Source organism: Wickerhamomyces ciferrii, contig 00091 (assembly GCF_000313485.1).
Source record: "Wickerhamomyces ciferrii WGS project CAIF00000000 data, strain NRRL Y-1031 F-60-10, contig 00091, whole genome shotgun sequence".
In the NCBI taxonomy this organism is placed as follows: Eukaryota; Fungi; Ascomycota; class Saccharomycetes; order Phaffomycetales; family Wickerhamomycetaceae; genus Hansenula; species Hansenula ciferrii.
Window position 1 is genome coordinate 1 of NW_011887649.1, and position 21,607 is coordinate 21,607.

General features: G+C 28.1%; 10 protein-coding genes across 10 annotated transcripts; 5 read left to right on the forward strand and 5 right to left on the reverse strand.

The window, feature by feature from the left end:
• Positions 1-344: 344 nt before the first annotated feature.
• Positions 345-1,616, forward strand: BN7_3388 (WD repeat RBAP46/RBAP48/MSI1 family protein; the record flags this gene model as incomplete). The annotated part of the gene is made up of 1 exon (XM_011275980.1): positions 345-1,616. The coding sequence occupies one exon, from the start codon at positions 345-347 to the stop codon at positions 1,614-1,616; it is 1,272 nt and encodes a 423-aa protein (XP_011274282.1).
• A 107-nt stretch (positions 1,617-1,723) lies between these two features.
• On the reverse strand, positions 1,724-2,905 carry SPP1 (Spp1p; the record flags this gene model as incomplete). The annotated part of the gene is made up of 1 exon (XM_011275981.1): positions 1,724-2,905. The coding sequence occupies one exon, from the start codon at positions 2,903-2,905 to the stop codon at positions 1,724-1,726; it is 1,182 nt and encodes a 393-aa protein (XP_011274283.1).
• A 206-nt stretch (positions 2,906-3,111) lies between these two features.
• On the reverse strand, positions 3,112-5,784 carry MGM1 (dynamin-related GTPase MGM1; the record flags this gene model as incomplete). The annotated part of the gene is made up of 1 exon (XM_011275982.1): positions 3,112-5,784. One exon carries the CDS (start codon positions 5,782-5,784, stop codon positions 3,112-3,114), a length of 2,673 nt encoding a protein of 890 aa, XP_011274284.1.
• Positions 5,785-6,772: 988 nt separating this feature from the next.
• Positions 6,773-9,193, forward strand: NAN1 (Nan1p; the record flags this gene model as incomplete). Its single annotated transcript, XM_011275983.1, has 1 exon — positions 6,773-9,193. The coding sequence occupies one exon, from the start codon at positions 6,773-6,775 to the stop codon at positions 9,191-9,193; it is 2,421 nt and encodes an 806-aa protein (XP_011274285.1).
• A 183-nt stretch (positions 9,194-9,376) lies between these two features.
• On the reverse strand, positions 9,377-10,369 carry BN7_3392 (uncharacterized protein; the record flags this gene model as incomplete). Its single annotated transcript, XM_011275984.1, has 1 exon — positions 9,377-10,369. The coding sequence occupies one exon, from the start codon at positions 10,367-10,369 to the stop codon at positions 9,377-9,379; it is 993 nt and encodes a 330-aa protein (XP_011274286.1).
• Positions 10,370-11,178: 809 nt separating this feature from the next.
• On the forward strand, positions 11,179-12,291 carry BN7_3393 (uncharacterized protein; the record flags this gene model as incomplete). Its single annotated transcript, XM_011275985.1, has 1 exon — positions 11,179-12,291. The coding sequence occupies one exon, from the start codon at positions 11,179-11,181 to the stop codon at positions 12,289-12,291; it is 1,113 nt and encodes a 370-aa protein (XP_011274287.1).
• Positions 12,292-12,632: 341 nt separating this feature from the next.
• On the reverse strand, positions 12,633-13,421 carry BN7_3394 (Sporulation-specific protein; the record flags this gene model as incomplete). The annotated part of the gene is made up of 1 exon (XM_011275986.1): positions 12,633-13,421. The coding sequence occupies one exon, from the start codon at positions 13,419-13,421 to the stop codon at positions 12,633-12,635; it is 789 nt and encodes a 262-aa protein (XP_011274288.1).
• A 674-nt stretch (positions 13,422-14,095) lies between these two features.
• On the forward strand, positions 14,096-15,358 carry NPT1 (nicotinate phosphoribosyltransferase; the record flags this gene model as incomplete). The annotated part of the gene is made up of 1 exon (XM_011275987.1): positions 14,096-15,358. One exon carries the CDS (start codon positions 14,096-14,098, stop codon positions 15,356-15,358), a length of 1,263 nt encoding a protein of 420 aa, XP_011274289.1.
• Positions 15,359-15,956: 598 nt separating this feature from the next.
• On the forward strand, positions 15,957-18,841 carry KAP120 (karyopherin KAP120; the record flags this gene model as incomplete). The annotated part of the gene is made up of 2 exons (XM_011275988.1): positions 15,957-15,969; positions 16,074-18,841. The coding sequence occupies 2 exons, from the start codon at positions 15,957-15,959 to the stop codon at positions 18,839-18,841; spliced, it is 2,781 nt and encodes a 926-aa protein (XP_011274290.1).
• Positions 18,842-19,171: 330 nt separating this feature from the next.
• On the reverse strand, positions 19,172-21,436 carry PTP2 (tyrosine protein phosphatase PTP2; the record flags this gene model as incomplete). Its single annotated transcript, XM_011275989.1, has 1 exon — positions 19,172-21,436. The coding sequence occupies one exon, from the start codon at positions 21,434-21,436 to the stop codon at positions 19,172-19,174; it is 2,265 nt and encodes a 754-aa protein (XP_011274291.1).
• Between the last annotated feature and the right edge of the window lie 171 nt (positions 21,437-21,607).

Sequence of the window (21,607 nt, forward strand, 5' to 3'; positions counted from 1 at the left end):
AATTAACCAAACTCGTTCATTAGAATTAGACTCTAATTTACAAACAGAGTAAATAAGAACATCAAGATAATCCGATGTAGTGTAACGGCTAGCACGGTCCGCTTTCACCGGGCAAACCGGGGTTCGACTCCCCGCATCGGAATTTAATTTTTTGTCGAATTCTGCCAATTTCAGCCGGGTAACACTTTTGAATAACATCCAATTACCTAATCCATGACATAATCAAGATAAGTTTTAAAGTGCGTGCGCTTCTCATAATTTTAATTGTTTTTGTCCGTTCTTTGAAATACATAGAAACTAATTATCTTTCTTTTATATATTGATAATTACTAGGCTTTGTCACAATGTCCACTACAGAAGAAGTTAAATTAGAATCTCATACATCACAATACATCGAGAATGAAAAACTTATAAATGAAGAATTTAAAATATGGAAAAAATCTGTTCCTTTATTATATGACACTATTCAAACTTATGTTCAAGATACTCCATCATTAACTATTGAAACTTTACCAAATTTAGAATTTTCAAATGATCAAAATGAAGTTGAAGCTAAATTCTTATTAGGGACTTATTCTCATCATCATCATGGTGGTGAGAACTCAGAAAATTATTTAAAATTAGCTTCAATTAAATTACCATCAACTTTAACTTCAAATTTTAAAAAATCAATACCAATTCCAACTGGTTCAAATTCATTATTTCCAAAATTTCAAATCTTACAAAAATGGTTACATCCAAATGAAGTTAATAAGGCAAGATTTAATAAATTTAATTCAAAAATTGCAACATTTACCAAGAGTGGTGATATTAAGATTTGGGATTTTAAAAATGAAAAATCTATTCAAACTTTAAAATTTCATGAAAAAGATGGATTTGGTCTTGAATGGGGTATAAATAATGAAAATTTATTAACTGGTGGTGAAGATTCTAAAATTGCCTTATGGGATTTATCCCAAAACTCCTCTGAATTAAAACCAATTAAAATTTATGAAACTCATGATTCAATTATAAATGATTTTTCTTGGAATCATAAAATTACTTCATTATTTGGTTCTGTTAGTGATGATCGTTCAATTCAATTCTTTGATACAAGATCACAAAATACTTTTAATCCATTAATTAAAATTTCAAATGGTCATAAAGATGTTATTAATGCAATTGAATTTAATCCAGTATTAGATTCAATTTTCGTTACAGGTTCTGCAGATAATTTAATTAATGTTTGGGATTTAAGAAATACAGAATCCCCAATTAGATCATTATATGGTCATAATAATGCTATATCTCAATTAAAATTTAATCCTGAAAATCCAAAATTATTAGCTTCTTCATCAAATGATCGTAGAATTGCTATATGGGATTTAAATAAAATTGATGAAGAATTTGATTCTGATGATTATATTAAAAATGATTCAGAAGATCCAACTTTAGTTTTCATTCATGGTGGTCATACTTCAAAAATTTCAGAATTTTCTTGGATCCAAGGGATTAATAATACTATAATAAGTTCTGGTGAAGATTGTCTTGTACAAATTTGGAAACCTCATTTATTAGAAGATGATGAAGAAAGTGAAGAGGAAGAAGAACAAAAGGAGGAAGAAACAAAGGAATAGATATGATTCATCTTTTTATGTGATCTTTTTATGTGTGTATTATATAATGCAAATTAACTTTTATTGATGATTAGTTCATGTATCTCTATATATTACATCCCATTGATTTATTTCTTTTCAAAAAAATCAGTCTTTATAGTTTTAATAATTTTTTCCCCTTTTTCAAAGTTTGAATTAATTTTCTTATCAATTTTTTTTAAATTTAATTCAATTTCATCATTTATAACTGAAATCCATCCATTATGTTTTAAACATTTCTTCCTATCAAGGAAACAAAACGTTGTGGGTGTACTTGTTGTTGATTCATCAGAATTTATCAATTGATTATATTGGGTTTTCAATAATGTTAAATCATTTGATATTAATTCTGATTCTTGGAAATTATTATTTTCAAATTTATCAGTATTGAAAATTAAATCATACCCACAAAGATCAATTTTTTTAATTTTTGGTTTTTTCTTATTAGTTGTAGAACTAGGTTCAACATTTAAATCTGTTGTTAAAATTTCATTTAATTTTTTAATATTTTCTCTATTCTTCAACAAAATTTTCTTTTTATTAAGATTTATTTCCTTTTCTTTCTTTAAAATTTCTATTGAATCATCAAGATTTAAAATTCTTGAATCTTTAATTATTAAATTCATATCAGGTAAATCAGGTAATTTTTCACCAATTTTTTTAAAATCTTCAATATTATCAGATATCTTTACCATTTCACCAACTTGATCTCTATTTATCCCAACACCTTCTTGATTTAATTGAACATTAATTATATTTGATAAATATTCTAAACCATGTTCTTTAGAACAATATTTTGATGAATTTTCCAATATAGGTTTGAAACATTTTGATACTCGACATTTTCTTTTCCAATGTGTCACTCCTTTCCCCTCAATCTCACAATAAGGACAATAATAATTTGCTATAAGTTCTCTAAATTTTAAATTTATCTTCATACATTTAAAATGATACCAATCATCACAACCATCACAACCAACCATTAATTCTCCATGATCTGGTTTCCTACAAATACAGAAAACTTCCTCACTATTCTCATTATAAAGCTTTGTTGACTTGATTGGTAAATTTGGATATTTGGTATCTTTTATATATTGTCCATTAAATTTTTCATTTTGTTCATTATTATCATTTGACATATTGGTATAAGACGCGGTAGTAAATTTTCTTCTTTTGTGATTGTGTTTATGATTGTCTTCTTCTTCTTCTTCTTCAACGGTGCTTTCTGCTGATAAATCCCTCTCTGTATCACTATCAGAATCTATGGCCATGCCTTGCACTGGAGTTACGTGTAGTTTAGAATTTCAAGAATCAAATGTTTTATAAATTTATTTCAGCTTAATAGTCAAATTAAATTTATTTCAAAATCGGTAGGAGCAGAAAACCTATATCAAATTTACAAAAAAACAACAAAAATTTGTTTCAATTATATATATATAAATACCACTTATACTAAATTCAAATCAATCAAATAAAATCAACGCCATTTCCCATTCCCTTCGTTATTATTTCTTTGTGTTATTGTTAAAGGAGTTTTATTCCTTTGAAATGCTAAAATCCCATCAATTTTATTTAAAGCTAATTCTAATAATTCTTTACGTTGTTGTAATTCAATATGTCTCTTAATCTTTGGATCTTCTTTAGCAAATTCTTCAATTTGTTCTTCATTTAAATTGATATTTAATCTTGAATCTAATTCTCTTGGGAATTTATAGAAAAAATCAGTTAATAATTCAACATTAAGGAAAAGTACTGCAGTTGTTGTTAATTTTTCATTAACAACGTTTAAAAACACTTCAGGACATTTGAATTTATTATCTTTTGATTTACATCCATTTGATTTTAATGCTTTTAATCTTAGGTTTAATATTATGGAACGATCTCTTAAAAATTGACCTTCACGACCTCTATCCAATAATACTTTAGAAAAACCTAAAGTTTCTTCATGTGTTGTTCCAGTGCTTTCATCTAAATATTTAATAACTTGAGATAGTTTACGACCACCTATTGAAGTTTTCAAGGAATTTAAAGTATCATTAACTTGTGATAATTCTTCTTTAATTAAATGTATAGCATGTTCTCTTGATATGGTCCATTCACGATCTTCAACATCAACTTCATATTTATATGGCTTAATACAATTTTCCACTTGATCAGCAGTAGATGAATATCTTGAATTTAAGACATTTATAGCAGCTTCCTTGACAACTTCTTTTGCCAACGGGTGATTTTTCAATTGTGTACCATTAACTATATTTCCAATTTCTGAAATTATGGCATCTGTTATTAATGAAGTTGATAATCTTCCCACACCTAATTTTGTTAATGAACTTGTTGTAAATTCTAATTTCTTGGACCAATAAGGATCTTCTTTTGTTGTATCATTTAACACTGTTAAATTTTCAATTAATGTTTTGGTACTAATTTCTTTATCATTTATTTTATTCCAATATCTGGAAGCCAAGAGATCTAGGACTTTTTGATCTAATTCATTTTTCAATATTGAACGTAATTCTGATCTACCAAAATGTTCATTAAATTCCTTAATAGCTAGCTTTAAAGTATCAACATTTTCAGCTAAATAAGTCTTTGGAGTTAATTGACGATCATTAAATTCCACTTTAAATTTATAACTAGTATCATCTAATTCTTGTTGAACTAATGCAGCAGTTGGTGTTAAAGATAATGACATTGTTCTTTCCAATACTTTAATTAATTTTTTCTTGAGGATCTTTGTTGAAACATTACAATTTTGGAAATTTTCTTTATTATCTTTTAAAAATTGATATTCAAAATTTTGCTGTGCAATAAATGCATCATGACCTTTTTTTTGACTAAATAAAGATTTTGTTGGAGCTTTAGTAATAACACCAACATAACCCATTTTTAATGGATATTTTTTATTTAATAATATATCTCTTGCAACTTGAGGTTCAACCAAATCTAATTTTGTAATAACACCAATGGTTCTTTCACCTTTAGGATCAGCTAATTTACTTGCTCTTAAAGCAGAAGAATTTGCTAAATCAACATCAGCACTTGAAATTGCCAATATAACATTTGGAGATTCTAAATATTTATCACAAAGTTCTTTAATTTTGGATTTTAATAAGGTTGGTTGATCTGCAGCTTCAATTTGAATATAACCTGGTAAATCAACTAATGATAAATCTGGAATAGTTGGTGATCTAATAGTTAATTGAATTGGATCATTTGAAATTGCTTCTGTTGAAGGAACAGCCATATTTAAATCAAATAAAATTTTTTGAACTTCTTGAAAATCAGTTAAATTAAACATTTTTAAAGCTGGGAAATCTGCAGTTTCAGCTGCAGTATTTGGAGTATTAACTAAAGTTAATTCAATTGGTCTTCTTGTAACCATATTTGAACCTTTTGGTAAAAATTCTTGTCCCACAATAGATTCTAGTACAGATGATTTACCTGAAGATTGAGATCCAATAACCACAATGGATGGTAATTTTAAATTATCAGAAGATCTATCAATTTCTTGTAATAAAGTTCTAATTTCAATCATTTGTCTTGTAAGACTTAAAATTTCATCATCTGTTGTATCATCTTCTAATTCTTCATCATCTTGATCTATTAATTTTTCTTTTTCTTCTTCCTCTTCTTGATCTTCATCTTGGGAATAAGCAATTGCAGCAGCAGTACCAACAGCAGTAGCAGAATCACCATTACCACCACCACCACCATCACCGCCAGAAGCCCCTGTACTACCACCACCAAGGTTCAATCCATTCCAAAATTCAGAAGCTTTATCCATAGCACCTTCACCAAACTCTTTCATTTGATTTAAACGATCTGTAGTATAATTTGAAGCTTCTTCAACTTTATAAGCAACATAACTTCCAGCAGCAGCTAAACTACCACCAAGATAAGCAGGACCTTTAATAGTTTTCCCCAGGATCTTTGGAATTGCACTGAATGAAAAAAATCTATTCAAACTTGGTTTATAAAGAGTTGGATTCAATTTTATATAATTTGACATTAACAATGGAGAATTTGATAAGAATCTCTTATTCAAATTTGAATAGTTTTGTTTAAGCATGAAAAAGGGAGTCATTTTCCATGTTTTTGTATGGTTTCTGATGATCCCCAGCGCACCATTCCCACCAAACAATGGTTTCATTGTGCTACTTGTCTTCTTTGATCTTAATTGGTGATGTTTTGATTCCTGTTTACTTTCATTCCTTTAATTGATTTTTTTTTAGTGGCGATATAAATATTTTTTTATTTCCGGTTTTCTTGAAAAGCAAATAATCATCAAAACAACGACAAAGTAAAACAAAGGAAATGGGATATTCTACAATCAAGAATTAAACTATAGTACGTGTGGATTATTAATATACAGAGCGTTAAAAATTCCCTATTGAATGGTGGAAAAACCAAATGAAATGGATGTGTTTTGATGGAATTGTGGAGTTGATGGAGTTGATCTAATGAGTAATGATATTGATAATCAGGTTATGAAATTTAATTAAATGGTGAATTAACTATTAATTGATTAGGAGATTGATTATATGAATAATTGATTAATTTTATTGTATTGATATGGTGGTTTTAAATTCAATTCTGCACAGCTTCTCTTTTTTCCAATGGATTATAACGCAAGAATTTTTCAATCAAATCAACATGGGTCAAGATCATTCTTCTACAACAGTATCTTTTCAATTTTAATTTATCAAGAGCTTCACCTTCAGTAGTGGCATCATCTTGTAAAAGACTTAGGTATGATTCCCATTTGTCACCAACAACCTGTGAACATATTAGTAACTAACTTTGGTCATAGAAATGCTGAAAAGACATGGAAAAAACACCATAATATCCCCTTTCAACAACAGATTCAAACATACTTTACCACATGAGAAACAACGGACTGGAACAATCATCTTTAAACCGTGATTTGTTTGATTCAATTGTTAATTTTTGTCATTTAAATTTCAATTTTTTTAAATTTTTGTTAAAGGAAAGAAAAAAAAAATCAAAATTCGCGGAAGATTTGATAAAACCGGGTAAAAATTTGGGAAAAAAAAATTATATTTTATACCCATAAAAATTTTAAGTATGCGATGAGCTACAAATTTATAAAAAATTAGGGATAAGTACAAGGATATCAAATGTCTGAGGAGTATAGATTATCATTAGTCTCAGGTGGTCAACCTTTACCAATCGGTGCCACTTTCACTGAAGATGGTCGTCATTATATCGTTCCTTTCAATAATCAATTAAAAGTTTATTTCATATCAACAAGACAATGCATAAGATCATTAAAATTTAATAAATTAAATAATTTAAATTTAGATAATTTGGTTTCAATAAAATTAGACACAGTGGATCCAAACTTAATATGGTGTTTCTTATCAAATGGTGATGCTCTAGTAATTAATTGGAAAGAAAAATTAGTTAATCCAATAATTAAAACTTTCAAATTAGATTTAAATAAAGATGATTCATTATTAGAAATTGTTCAATTTAATAATGAATCTTTCACCGTGATTACAGGTAAAGATTCAAATAAACCTCATACAAGAAATATAATTCAATATACCATTACAGACAACACAACAAATACATTAGAACATGAATCATTATCAATCATTAGAAATGTTATATTATTTACAATTTCCAAAAATACTAATAAATTATTATTTCTAAGTAAATCCAAAAGTCAAAGAATTTTAACAATTGTTGATTTAACTTCAAAAGATTCCAATAATCAAACTATAGTATTCCCATATAAATCATTCATTACTTCATTAGCAATTTCAAATGATTCCACCATAGCAGTTGGTACTTCATCAGGTGTTATTCATTTAATTTATGAAAATTCTACATCAACAACAAGAATTTTAAAATGGCATATTGATCAAGTTTTATCATTATCATTCCATTCAGATTCAAATTATTTAATTTCTGGTGGGTTAGAACGTGTATTAGTATTTTGGCAATTAGATACTGAAAAACAACAATTTTTACCAAGATTAAATGGTGATATTATTTCAATTAATTCTTCATTTGATGAATATATTTCATTAACTTTAAAACTAGATGAACAAAATAATTCTAAAAATTATGAAATTTTATTATTATCATCATTAGATTTAAAATCAAGATTATCAATAAATGGACCAAGACAAGAATTCAATTCCGATTTGAATAATGTTAAAAAATTAATTAAATCAATGTCAAAATCTTCTAAAATTGATATTTCAAAATTAAAATATGATTTTACAAGTTTTATTAAAATCCATCCAATAACAAAACAAATTTATATTATAAATGGATATAATTTACAAATTTTTGATTTTTTCAAAAATGAACAAATTTCAATACAAAAAATTTCTGAATCTTTACAAATTGGTAAAGTTAGATCTGAACATAAAATCTTAGATCCATCAATTACAAAATTTGAATTTACAAATGATGGTAAATGGATGGCAACTATTGAAGAACATCATCATGGTGAAATTGATAATTTATTATCACAAAATGATTTAACCTATATTTTGAAAATTTGGAAATTTGTTGAATCAACAACCAAAAACCCACAATCAACACCAACAACTAGTCAATCATGGGAATTAGTTACCAAAATTATAAATCCTCATGGTCAACATGTTCCAATAATTTCTTTAATTAGTGCACCAAGCTCATATTTCCAAGGTATTGGATTCCTTACAGCTGATAACAACGGTGGTGTAAGGTTATGGAGATCAAATAGTGTTAATGGCTCAAATGATGGTTGGTCATTAAGAAAATTAAAACCAAGTTCAAATGTTTTTTCAAATTCTGTTAGTTTAACATGGTCCAAAGATTCAAGTTTAATTTTCTTAGGGTTTGAAGATGAAATTATTTCTATTGATACAAATACATTTGAAGAAATTGAAAATCCAGAAATTAATAATAAATTACAAAACATTGCAGGTTCAAGAATAAAATCTTTGGATATTGTGGATAATAATTTGATTATCTTATCAAAAACTTCAATCAAATCAATTAATTTATTAAATTTAAAAGAAAATGATTTGGTATTAAGTGTTAATCAACCTAAACATGGTGAAAACTTAATCACAATCAATCATATCAAAAATTTAATCGCCATTGCAGTTAATTATTTTAATCCTCAAACAAATAAATTAAATTCAAAAGTTTTCGTTTTCAAACCAACATCTAAAACCCCAATTTTCATTGGTGATCATGATGATTATATTACATCAATCAATTGGAACTTTGAAAATGATTTTATATTTATAGATATAAAATCCAAGATTGGTTTAATTTCAAATTCCAAGATTAATAACATTGATAATGAATCAGCACCAACAATAATGGATTATGCCCAAGAAATGAGTATATTATTAAATAATGCTCAATCATCAAGTGAAATTTACAAAACACAAGACGAAGTTGATGATTCTCAAGAAATTAATGGTCAAACTAAATCATTAGATATAAATTCATTCAATAATTTATATGAAAATTTAAATAGCATTCAATTAGATACGTTATTTGAACGTGTTATGCAAGTTATCAATTGAAAAAACATGAACTTGTGAACATAAATATCGCATAAATATCGTTTAATTCATAGATTTAATTTATAATATTTGTAGGAATTGGGTTATAAGCTTTTTGATCTTTAAGTTTGGTTTGTAATTTAGTACGGTCTTCTCTAGTTATAATACAGAATCCAAGAGTATATTGAAATAATAATATGATCTTTAAAGCTTTGAATAAATTGGTGGTTCAGTATCAATCAACTTATAATTATTTTTTGAAGGTGTCAACCATATAGATTCATTTTGTTTAATTACCACTTTTCCTTCCTTAACATATAACTCATTAAAATAACTTTCAAATTTTTGTTCACAATATTTCAAGAACTTTGGTTCTTTTAATTCATCATCTGCAACTATCAAAACTGAGTACTCATCATTTCGATATTCTGCCATAAATCCTGGTCTTTCTTCAATTTCAACCCCAGAATATAAAACACTCAATAAAGTTTTCAAAACTTGTTTAGGTGGAATCAATGATGGTTTTAATTGAATTGAAAACGGATTTGATCCTAATAAGAAGTCATTCATAAGATCATTAATATTTGGGAATGATGGTTCAAAAGAATCAATTGATTGAAGATCATATCCATTGTATTCTTTCCCATTTTGTAATTTGTCATTGATAAAGTTCTTCTCTTCTTCAACGAGATCATTTAAAATACGTTCAACATGACTTATCAAACAATCATTTAGATTGTGCTCATACTGCTTACTTAAACCCCTTATATAAAGACAAGAATGATTATCCATAGACTTTGTTCGGTTGGAACCTATAACATCTTCTTTAAAAACAAAGAGAAATGTTTTGATTGGAACCTTAGGTGAAACTCTTTTAAATGATTTATCTTTTATATCTTCAGACCGTTCGATTTTCTTGAAATTGTGTATCTTGAATGAATCATTTAATGGTACTGGTAAATCTGTGAAGTATGGTCTTTCAAGTATTAATCTTTCCAACTCATCACGATCTGGCATCAATCTTTTTGAGCAAGTGCACACATTGTGGAAGCAGGGCACTATATTAAAGACACTTTCAGAGTAAGGTAATGAATCAAGAGCCATTTCCATTTCTATTTCATCTTCTATGTCTTGAGAATCTACGGTGTTATTGTTCTCAACGGGTATGTCATCGAATAAGTTATTGTTGTCCACCATATTTTATAAGCTGATATATTAATTTGATGCAGTTTGAGTTCAAGTAAATAGTTCATATGGTAATATAAGCGGATATTCATGATTACATATATATATATATACATATTAATTTGTTCTCGTTATATCACGCACAAAATTTATATCTCTCAAGGATCATGCCATACTGCGCTGATTGCGTTCTTGAGTTATATTTGTGTATAATATATATTATTAAATATCATATACAATATTAATTAAATACACATAAATGATGATCAGAATATTAACGCGCGCGGTATCTCGACGTTATATTTACAGCTCTAGTTGAGTAGATACACTTATAAAGATGGATATTCTCTAATACTACAGCTGAGTTGAAATTCAAGAACCTTTGGTATGTAATATTACTGTGCATGGTACATTTTAAGTAGACGTTTGTGTTTTTCGAATACTCAAACTGAAGGTTCCTAATTGATAAAGAACAAGAAGAAGATATAAGAAGAAGCCATCTACTTAACTATATTGTATCGTACCACTATCAATATTATGCCAGAATCATCCAATATAAATTATCCTAAGGTTTTGACATTCAATTTGACTAATGCTTGAAGCTTTAGCTGATCAACACGATATATAAACCTTATATTATAAATAGTCGTCTTTGTGTACGTCGCCAACATACATGAGTTAACAAACATGTGTTGACGACTAGTCTATACACCACACTCTAACTAGTTTAACGATTCCCCAGGTGAAGATCGAATTGTGCTCTATACATTTATTAGAGGTTCTCTTTACTCTTTACTATACTACAGATTATCAGTGCAATTATGAGCGGTTCAGAACCATTCCCTGTTCGAGAATCAAATTCAAATTCAAATTCAACAAATCCAACAGATGTGTCATACATGATTTCATTACTCAAAGAAATTTCTGGTTATTCAGTTCAGCTGGCCAGCCTGTTGAATGGTTTAAAAGAGAAAGTTTCAGAGTTTGAAATGATTCTTTATAATTCAACTGAAGGTGATCCAGCTATGCAAACACAACCAATTATATCCCGTGGTTATTCTTCCAATTCAATAAAACATACATTACCAGCTACCCAAAATACCTCCTCAAATGAAGATAAGAAAGCTGTTGACTTCAACATCGATGAAAAGACACAACTGGTTTTAGGAGGGAATATGGAAAATCAGAATCACATCCCTGAATCAGATCCAAATATAGACAGTACCACCTGTAAGAAAAAGAAGAAATCCAGACTGACATTCAGATTTCTCAATAATATCAAACTCTACCAGCGGGAAAATTCAAAGGATCTCAAGTCAAGTACTTTAGAAAATGTTAACATGGTTGATGGTAATGCAAATAATGGCTCCTCTGAAAATAACTTAAAAACTGGGACAAAGTCATCTGCAGCTGAAGAAATTGTTAATGATGATGAACATGAGGTTGGAAGTCATTTTGAAACTTTAGATGTTGATAAATGTGATTTAAATAATTCAAAAAGTTCTGATTATTTGGATGGGTTTTTGGACAAAAAAACTTTAGATACTATTGTGAAGACATGTTTACATTATAAAGAAATGAAAGGAAAAACTAATTCACATACATTTTGGTCTCTGGGTTTCGAAGTCGGAATTACTATTACCGAAGGTGTTGTAGGTGGTATTGTTACAAGGTTTGGGTTTGAGAGAGAGAACAGGTCAACTTTGTTTTCCCTTATGTCCCTTGCAAGAAACTGGGGGGACTCTGTTCAAGAAAGTGATACCATGGAATTGATCGTCGATCTGTGGATTGGAGCTGAACATCCAATTTGGGCTCTTTTGATTAAAAAATTAGTTCCAATGGCAATTAGAATGGCTATGCCACCTACTTTGATGAGCATAATGAATTCAATGTGCAAAAAAGAGGCTAGAGATAGTCCTAGAGCTGATTCCTGAATGATCAACACGTTTAATTATAATCTTAGCATTTGTTGACTCGCACCATTAACTTAAAACAATATGATCAGCTCGTTATTTATAAAACTACAACTTTTATGTAGGTAATATTAACCGAAATATCTCTTCCCTGTATCGACATATACACACGAAATACATACTTTCACCTGTAACATAAACTGGTATAAAACCATTAAATATCTCAATAAACCTGGATTGTCAGAGATATGATTATTCAAACTTGAATGATCAGATTTCGATCTTTCATTCAACATCCCCGAAATTGTTTCTTTTAAATCAATAATGTGAAGCATCTTGAAGGTTCAACCATCTCGATATATTCACGGTAATAGACCACACCCTTGATTGACCTTATCTATACCACTGTCTCTATCCAATAGATAAATGCCACTTGTATTACCAGAATACACGTAGCAATCAATGATGGGTATTGTTGAGTAATGATCATAATGTGTGGTTGGTAATGGTAACCCACGTAAGCCTCTAACAAAAAGGCGATATAAGATGATAAAACCTGGAACTAAAACAACATAATAATTCTTAAAACTTGAACGCTTCTTAGGTTTCTGGAATAGCATATCACTTCTGACAACTGGTCTTAACATGGCATTTGAGTTTATATTGTGAATAGTTGGCTCTGCAACACCTCTTGAATTTTCCCATTTTGGAGTTGATTCACCAACATTAGCTTCCAGTCCTTCATCAGTGTTTAGCCTTTCTATATTTTCTAATTTGATTTCATTGATTCTTTTTGTATCCTCTTTCTTGCGTTCTTTCCAGTAATTCATCAAGGCATTTAATCTAGATACCCATTCATCTCTGATGAACCTATCTGGTGCTTTGAAAGTTGAGCAAGTCCCATTTTGAAAAACCAATTGTAGGTAAGAATCTTTGGTCTCTTCTGGCTCTGATTTGATATCAGCAGATTCATTCCATGCAAAATTACTAGCAGCTCTAACATGCGGTGGCATAGTAAGTGAATCTACCTTGTGGATTGCACCAACCTCTAATAAATCAATCACTGACTCTGCTCTTAGAAGTAATTCGATTTCTCTTTGAAATTCATAATTTGCATAGTGACCACGCTTATTAAAATTTTCAGTATTCATATCATTTTTGAGCCATTAAATATGGTTGTTATCATCAATCTCATATGGGTTATGGTTGTAAATTTGTGGAATACTTTTTTTAACTTCATCAAAATGACCTGGATTAGTCAAACAGTCCAATTTCGACAGATACTCAAACCCTGGTATTGGTGGAACAGCTTTATATGAGCGACGAAAAAGTAACAAATTGAAGTATTTGGCATTTGATGATATTGAGATGTATAATGAAGTGATATCTCCTTAAAATCACCATATATAAACCTTTAAATTGTTAAATGAATGTCTTGTAATATGGATCACATCTTCACTGTTTTGTATATTTGGTATTGTTGGTACTTCGTAGCCGCTGGCTTTGATCAACCATTCTTTCTATATGTGAACCCTAATATAATATCAAATAGCTTCCACTTGTGAGCAAAAGAAACAACGTATCATGTAAGCTTCAATATGAGTAACATAATTGTTTAGTATGAAATATCAAGTAGTTGGCTGAAGTTTGAACATTTATGGTGCGATTTGAAATAATTTAATCGACCGGGTATTTAAAATTGAAAAAGACCATTTTTTTAATTAACCGATATTTCCTAAGAAAAAAAAAGTGATAAGACAAAAACATCACCAAAGAAACGAATAAACAATAAAGAAGACGATTACGAGCTGAAATAACACCAATCATGTCAATTGAGCCAGTGATCACCTCTCTTCTAGATACAGATCTTTACAAGATCACAATGCATGCTGCTGTTCATAAGAACTTCCCTGATGCCATTGTTTCATATAATTTTACGAATAGAACACCTTATAAGAAATTAAATAATGAAGCTATAGATTGGTTAAAAAAACAAATTGAATTATTAGGAGATCTAAGATTCACCAGTGAAGATATTGAATATTTACAAAAATCTGTTCCTTATTTACCAAATGAATACTTCCAATACTTGGAGACTTTCAAATTATCACCAAAAGAAGATGTTAAAATAATTGTTGAAGAAGATAATACATTGGATTTAAAAATCCATGGTAAATGGCAAGATACTATATTATATGAAATCCCAATATTAGCATTAATCTCTGAAGCTTATTTCAAATTTGTTGATACTGATTGGAATTTAGATGGTCAATTAGAAAAAATTCAAACAAAAGCTAAGGAATTAATTAACAACAAAATCCCATTTTCAGAATTTGGTGCTAGAAGAAGAAGATCATTTGAAACTCAAAAATTAATAATTGGAAGTATTGTGGAATTAACTAAAACCCTTTCACCAGAAGAAAGCAAGTTTTTCTTGGGTAGTTCAAATGTATTATTTGCTAAAACTTTTAATTTAAAACCAATAGGTACAATTGCTCATGAATGGATGATGGGTATTGCATCAATAACAAATGATTATATAAATGCAAATTTCAACTCCATAAAGATTTGGACCGAGACTTTTGGTCCTGAAAATTCAGGATTAGCATTAACAGATACTTTTGGTACTGATTCTTTTTTGAAAATTTTCAATCCACCATATTCAAATTATTATTCAGGGGTAAGACAAGATTCTGGAGATCCTTTAATATATGCAGAAAAAATTGCAAATCATTATTATCAAACCCTTGGATTACCAAAATTTTCTAAAACTATTTGTTTTTCAGATTCTTTAAATGTTGAAAAGGCAATTTTGTATAAGAATAAAGCTGATCAAGTTGGATTAAATTCAATATTTGGTATTGGTACAAATTTTACAAATGATTTTAATAATGCTAGTGATGGTTCCAAGTCTGAACCTTTGAATATTGTTATTAAGATTAGTGAAGCTAATGGTAATCCTTCAATTAAAATTAGTGATAATTTAGGTAAAAACACTGGTGACCATGAAACTGTTCAAAGGGTTAAAAGGGAATTAGGGTATGAAGAAAGATCATGGGAAGGTGGTGATGAAGCACATAGATGGTGAGTGGTGGTGTTATTGGTTTAATTCCATATTTATGTTTTCTTTGTAATATTTGAGTGATAAATTATATACTTTATAATATCTATACATGCTAATTTTTTGAGATTTTGACAAGAAATATACAAAATAAAGCGTAGATTACCATCATAAACAAATCAATACCAATTTCTGACCTTACAATTATCTTAATTGCATGATATTTAAAATATTTGGTCTTATATTTGTATGTTACATAATAAAATTTTCAAACTCCCATCGCAGACAAAAAATAATTTATACTCATCAAAAGTTACATAGTAAAATCCTCAAAAATCACAAGCATTTACTCAGGAATATCAGGCTAATTAACTATGAGTCTTGATCTTCTTTCTCTGGTAAACGTCCTAGATCAAGCTAATGGATCAGAACGTGGTGTGAATCAGAAATTGGCTGAGAATCAATTAAAAGAATGGGAAGTTCAACCGGGATTCCATTATTTATTACAAGTGAGTTACCATCAATTGGTGATTTGGGAGACGAATACTAACCTCTTTTTAGACTGTTTATAATGACTTATCATTGCCTTTGCAGACAAGATGGTTAGCTATTATCAATTTCAAGAATGGGATTGAAAAGTATTGGAGATCATCAAGAAAGAAGTGAGTATGCTTGATTATTAGTTGATTTATTAGCTTATACTAACAGAGGTTTTAAAGTGCCATCTCCAAAGATGAAAAAGTTTCAATTAGATCAAGATTATTCGAATTGATTGATGAACCAAATAATCAATTAACCATTCAAAATGCTCAAGCAATATCAAGAATTTGTAGATTTGATTTCCCAATTGAATGGCCAACTTTAATTGATGAAATTGAACCAATGTTACAAAATTCATTACAAGAAGATAATAGAGTTAAACTTCGTAATATATTGGTTATATTAAATCAAATTATCAAAAATTTGGCAATGGCCAAGATTGGTAAGACTAGACCTGCTTTACAATCAAAAATCCCTATAATTATACCACTAATTGTCAAGATTTATATTCATTTTTTCAATGATTTCATCCAAGATTATAACTTAGATACTATTGAAATTTCATATATGGCATTGAAAAATATAAGAAGAATTATTGTTGATGTTGTGGAAATTCCATATCACTCTAATGAATTAAAAGAATTTTTAGGAATTACAGTGGAACATTTAAAAATTTTAAATAATTTTGAAGTTGATGCTGATCCTATACATAAATTCATGAGATGTTATATTAAGATATATCATAATCTAACAAAAAATAATCCAACAAACTTGATACTTTTCCCATCTTCCAAGGATATCTTGTATACATTATTAGGATATATTTATGACAAAGCTGAATATTTACATAATTTGGAGAAAGAAGATGATACAGAAGATGTTTATGAATTTATTGTGATTAAATCATTGTTGATTTTCAAGCAAATTATAAATTTCCTTTTCAAGAAAGGTGCTGTATTAACATTAAAATCAAAATCCAATAAACAAGAAATTGAAAATGCAATTCAATTATTAACAACAAATTTCTTTACAGAAGATATGATTAAAAAACTTACAGATGTTTTAATCAACTATTATATCAAGATTAATATAATGGAATTTAAATTTGCATGGAATGATGATCCTGAAGAATGGATAAATGAACAATTGAATGAAAATTATGAATTTAATTTAAGAAAATGTTCAGAAAATTTCTTCCAAGATTTGATAAATCATTTTAAAGATTTATTAATACCATATGTCCTAAATAAAGTGGAAAATGAAATCAATTCATTAGATGAATCCTCAATGGATAATATCTTAATTAAAGATTCAATACTCACTATTTTCCAATTAAGTTCAAATTCTATTTCTGACGTGGTTGATATAAATAATTTATTAACTCAAATTTTCTTCCCAGAAGCATTGAAGGATGATTCCAAAGAGAGAAATATTTTGAAAAGACGTGTTGGTATCCTAATAAATGAATGGTTAGGATTAGGTGTTATAAATGATGAAAATATGATTAAAACTTATGAATTTTTATTCAAATTATTAGATCCATCAACTCCAAATAATGATACTGTTGTTAAATTAACAGGTATACAAGTCCTCAAAACAATTTTAACAGATTGGGATTTTAAAAAGGAATTAATAAAACCATATTTACAAAATTTTACAAATGTGCTGGTTTCATCAGTTGCACAAGTGGAATATACCGAGACAAAATTATTCATATTGGATACAATTTCTGATTTGGTTTATAGAACAAGTTCATTAATTTCTTTAGAAGATCTTGGTCAACTTTTGGAAATTGTTCCAAAATTTTGGGATTTGTCAAATGATAATAATCAAATAATTTTGAAAAATAGTTTATTAAGAATCTTGAAAAATTTAATCATTGCATTAAACACAAACTCTCCTAAAACTTGGAACATTGCATTACCACTAATAAAAGTTTGTTGTTCACCACAATCGGAATTTTATACATTACTTTCTGAAGATGGGTATGAATTATGGTTATCAATATTACAACATTTCCCACAAGATTATCAAGATTCAACCAATGCATCATTGATTAATGAATTATTAGAACTTTATCCAAATGCATTATTAAATCAAACAGAAATCTTACCATTAATTTTGGAAATTTTTAGAAGTTATACACTACTAACACCAAATTTAATCATCCAAGATGAAATCCAACCAGTTATTTTCCAAATTTTGGAAATTTTAGGAAAATATATCCCATCAATGAGAGATGATTCATTAGATATCCTTATATCAACATTAGAAATAATTATATTACAATCATATAATAATCCAATTTTTTTTGAAAAATTATTGAATTTATTAATGACATCAGGATTATTACCAAATATCTTATCAATGATTTTAGATGATGACCAATCACCAATCACTGTGGGTAAATTATTATTAATCATTGCAAGATTATCATTCTTAGAACCTACCAGTATAATTAAGATTTTTGAAATATTATTCCAAAATGATTTTGTTAAAACTAAGGAAAATTTACGTAAATCTAATAATATTTGGTATGCTAGAATGGATAACAATATTGGGAATCCAAGAAACCGGAAAATTCATATCTTAGGTTTAACTTCATTATTAAGAACAGGTAGGGAAGAATTTTTTAATGATTTTAGTACAATGATTTCATTATGGATTTCATCAATGGAAGAGATTAATGAATCAAAAGGTGATTGTGAAAAATATCATTCAAATTATCTTTATGAATTTCAATATAATGATGATTTAACAATCCAAGAAAATGGAGAATATCAAAGATTTCAAAATTTATTGAAATTGAATGATCCTGTCCATAATTTAATCTTGAAAGATTATTTAAAAGATACAATGGGATTAATTAAACAAGCTATTGGTGATGATAATTTCTCAGCGTTAATGGGTTCATTAGATAAGAATCTTGTTGAAAATTTTGAATATTTCTTGTATCAGATAAATAACTAAACAACGCCCTACAAATACATAAAAACTTTTGTGAAATTCATTAAAATGCTATATATAAATATATATACATAATTCATTAAAAATGCTAAACTGAAATTTTGAAACGTATACGTCATAAAACCATAAATATATAAAAAAAATAAGATCCTAAGTGATCTTCCATAATCAACTGATATAAAAATGTATGCAAAATTTGGGGTATGACAATATATAAAAATATGTAATTTTTTTTTTTCTTCTTAACCTAAAATAATAAAACCTTTAAAACCCAATGAAAATATGTAATATAAAATATAAAAAAAATAGTAGTAAAAATGTTCTTGATATTCATTATGATGATGTTGATGATGTTGATGCAGGTGATTGAGTTGTTGTTGATGATTCTAATGATTTAAAAAATTGTAAAACAGTTTCATAACAAAAAATAAACTGTTTTAAACTTTGAACCATTGAAATTCTTTGTTTTCTTAATTGTTGAACAGTATAATAAATTAAATCATTTTCAGTTGACCAAATATTAATTTCTTCATCATTATTTAAATCATCCAATACATGTTTCTTCTTATTTAATGATGATGAACGTGATAATGATTGTTGCTTTTTGGAATTTTGATATTGTTTAAATGCATTGATTATTAAATCTATGGTAATGAAAACTCCTGTACGTCCACAACCAGCAGAACAATGAACCACAATTGGAGATTTTTTATTTTGGATGAATTCATCTTTAATACTTGATAATTTTAATAAACAATTATAATCAGCAACACCATGATCAGGCCAATCTTTATAATGTAATTGAGTAATAATTTTAATTTGATTTCTCTTTTCCAGTTGAATTTTACGTACAGTTAAATTTTTTAAACCTTTATAATTTTCAATTTCATCCAGTAATTTAACTTGTTTTGAATTTTTCCAATATACATCAGATTTTTTAATACCATATTCACTTAAATTTGTTAATGAAACAATAACTTCTGAATTATTATACCAAACAACTTTCCAAAAATCATCAATTGTGGAAGGTAATGGAGCCTGGGTTGCAATATAACGTGAATTTTTATTAATTTGTGGGACCTCAATGAAATTTGCATTAAAATAATCATCAGGTTCTGAGGAACTGGACGATGTCAAATGCAGTTTATGTTGAGATGATGGTGAAACTTTTGGGAAATATCTATTTGAATTCAATTGATTATTAGCTCCGGGGGACATACAAGGTGATTGAACTAATTTAACTCTTGAATGTTCATAAGGTAAGATATTTGGATAACGATTTTTAAAACCATGTTCAGAACAATCTAATAAATTATAATTTAATTGATCACAACTTGGACAAAGACAACTTGGAGAACAAATTGAAGGGGAATGATTTTTTTGAGATACAACAGATTCAATTCTTGCATTTTCAGAATTTTCAATCTTGTTAAAATTTCTTGTAATTAAATTACCTGAATTTGATATTGATAGATATTTATGTAACCATTGTGGTAATGATGAATTATCTTGGAAATTTGGGATATTCAATTGAGTTGATGAATTGTTGTTGGTGGTATCCACGGTGTATTGATTTTTTTTCATTGATAATAAGAATGAAGAAGTTGGATTTGCAGAAGGTAATATAAAATCTGCAAATGAATTTGAATTTGAAGAATCATTTGAATTTGATGTAATTTTTTTAAAATCAAATATAGTATCAGTTTCAGAAACTCCCTCTTGATGTAAAAATGATGTAAAACCTTTATTCAGGATTAATAATTCAATTTTTTTGGAATGAGTATAATCTTTAATATCATTTTCAAATTTTTTTAATATTTGGTAAAGATGAATTGAACATTGTTTTGAACTTGAATTTGAATCATAAAAAACAATATTTAAATTTTGGGAATTATTTAATTTTGAATCAATCAATTGTTGTTGTTCAGTAGTCATAGTTTTGAAAACATTAGCCAAATGGAATGAAGATCTTTTCAGTAAAGTTGAAGGAACACATATACTTAAAGCACCAGAGATTCTTGAAATAGAATATTGATTAAAAGGTCTTGTATCAATAATTAAGTAATCAAACTCATCATCTTTTGTTAAATCTTTGAATTCATTTAATGTATTAATTTCACCAATGTTTAATGAAGTTATATCAAATGATTTTGAATTTAAATTGTTCGGATTGAAACGATGAGGAATATTAAAAGTAGCAGCAGAGATGGGAGAAGTTGGTGATTTGATTGAATCTAATGGGATAGTGGTGGTGGTACTATTTGTGTTTAAACCTGATTTCAAAGGGGATGTTGAAGATCTTGTTGTTGTTGTGTTGTTGTTATCATCATCATTAGCCATAGTGACTTTAACTTCGGGTAAACTGTTTTTATTTAGATTGAAATTGAATCCAGAGCATGGAGACGAAGATATTCTTGGTTTAGATGAAATGGGAGTAGTACCACCAGAAGAACCATGCCCATGTCCATGATGATGATGTTGATGTTGATGATTTGAATCGAAATTGAAATACCCACCACCAAACGAACTAGAATCACGACTTGGAGTTAATTTTGGATTGATAATATGAGGAGATGCCTGTGTGGATGCCATCACCATGATATGAATATGCTATGAGATAATGCTATGAGTTTGATATGATATAATGCTAATGAGTAACTTGATTGTCCAACTTGTTTTCTTTGTTGACTTCCTTGATACTCGGATTCGCGTGAAGATTAAAAGCCTGAAACTTGAAAGCCGCTGTTGAATGGAAAACTTGAAAAGTCT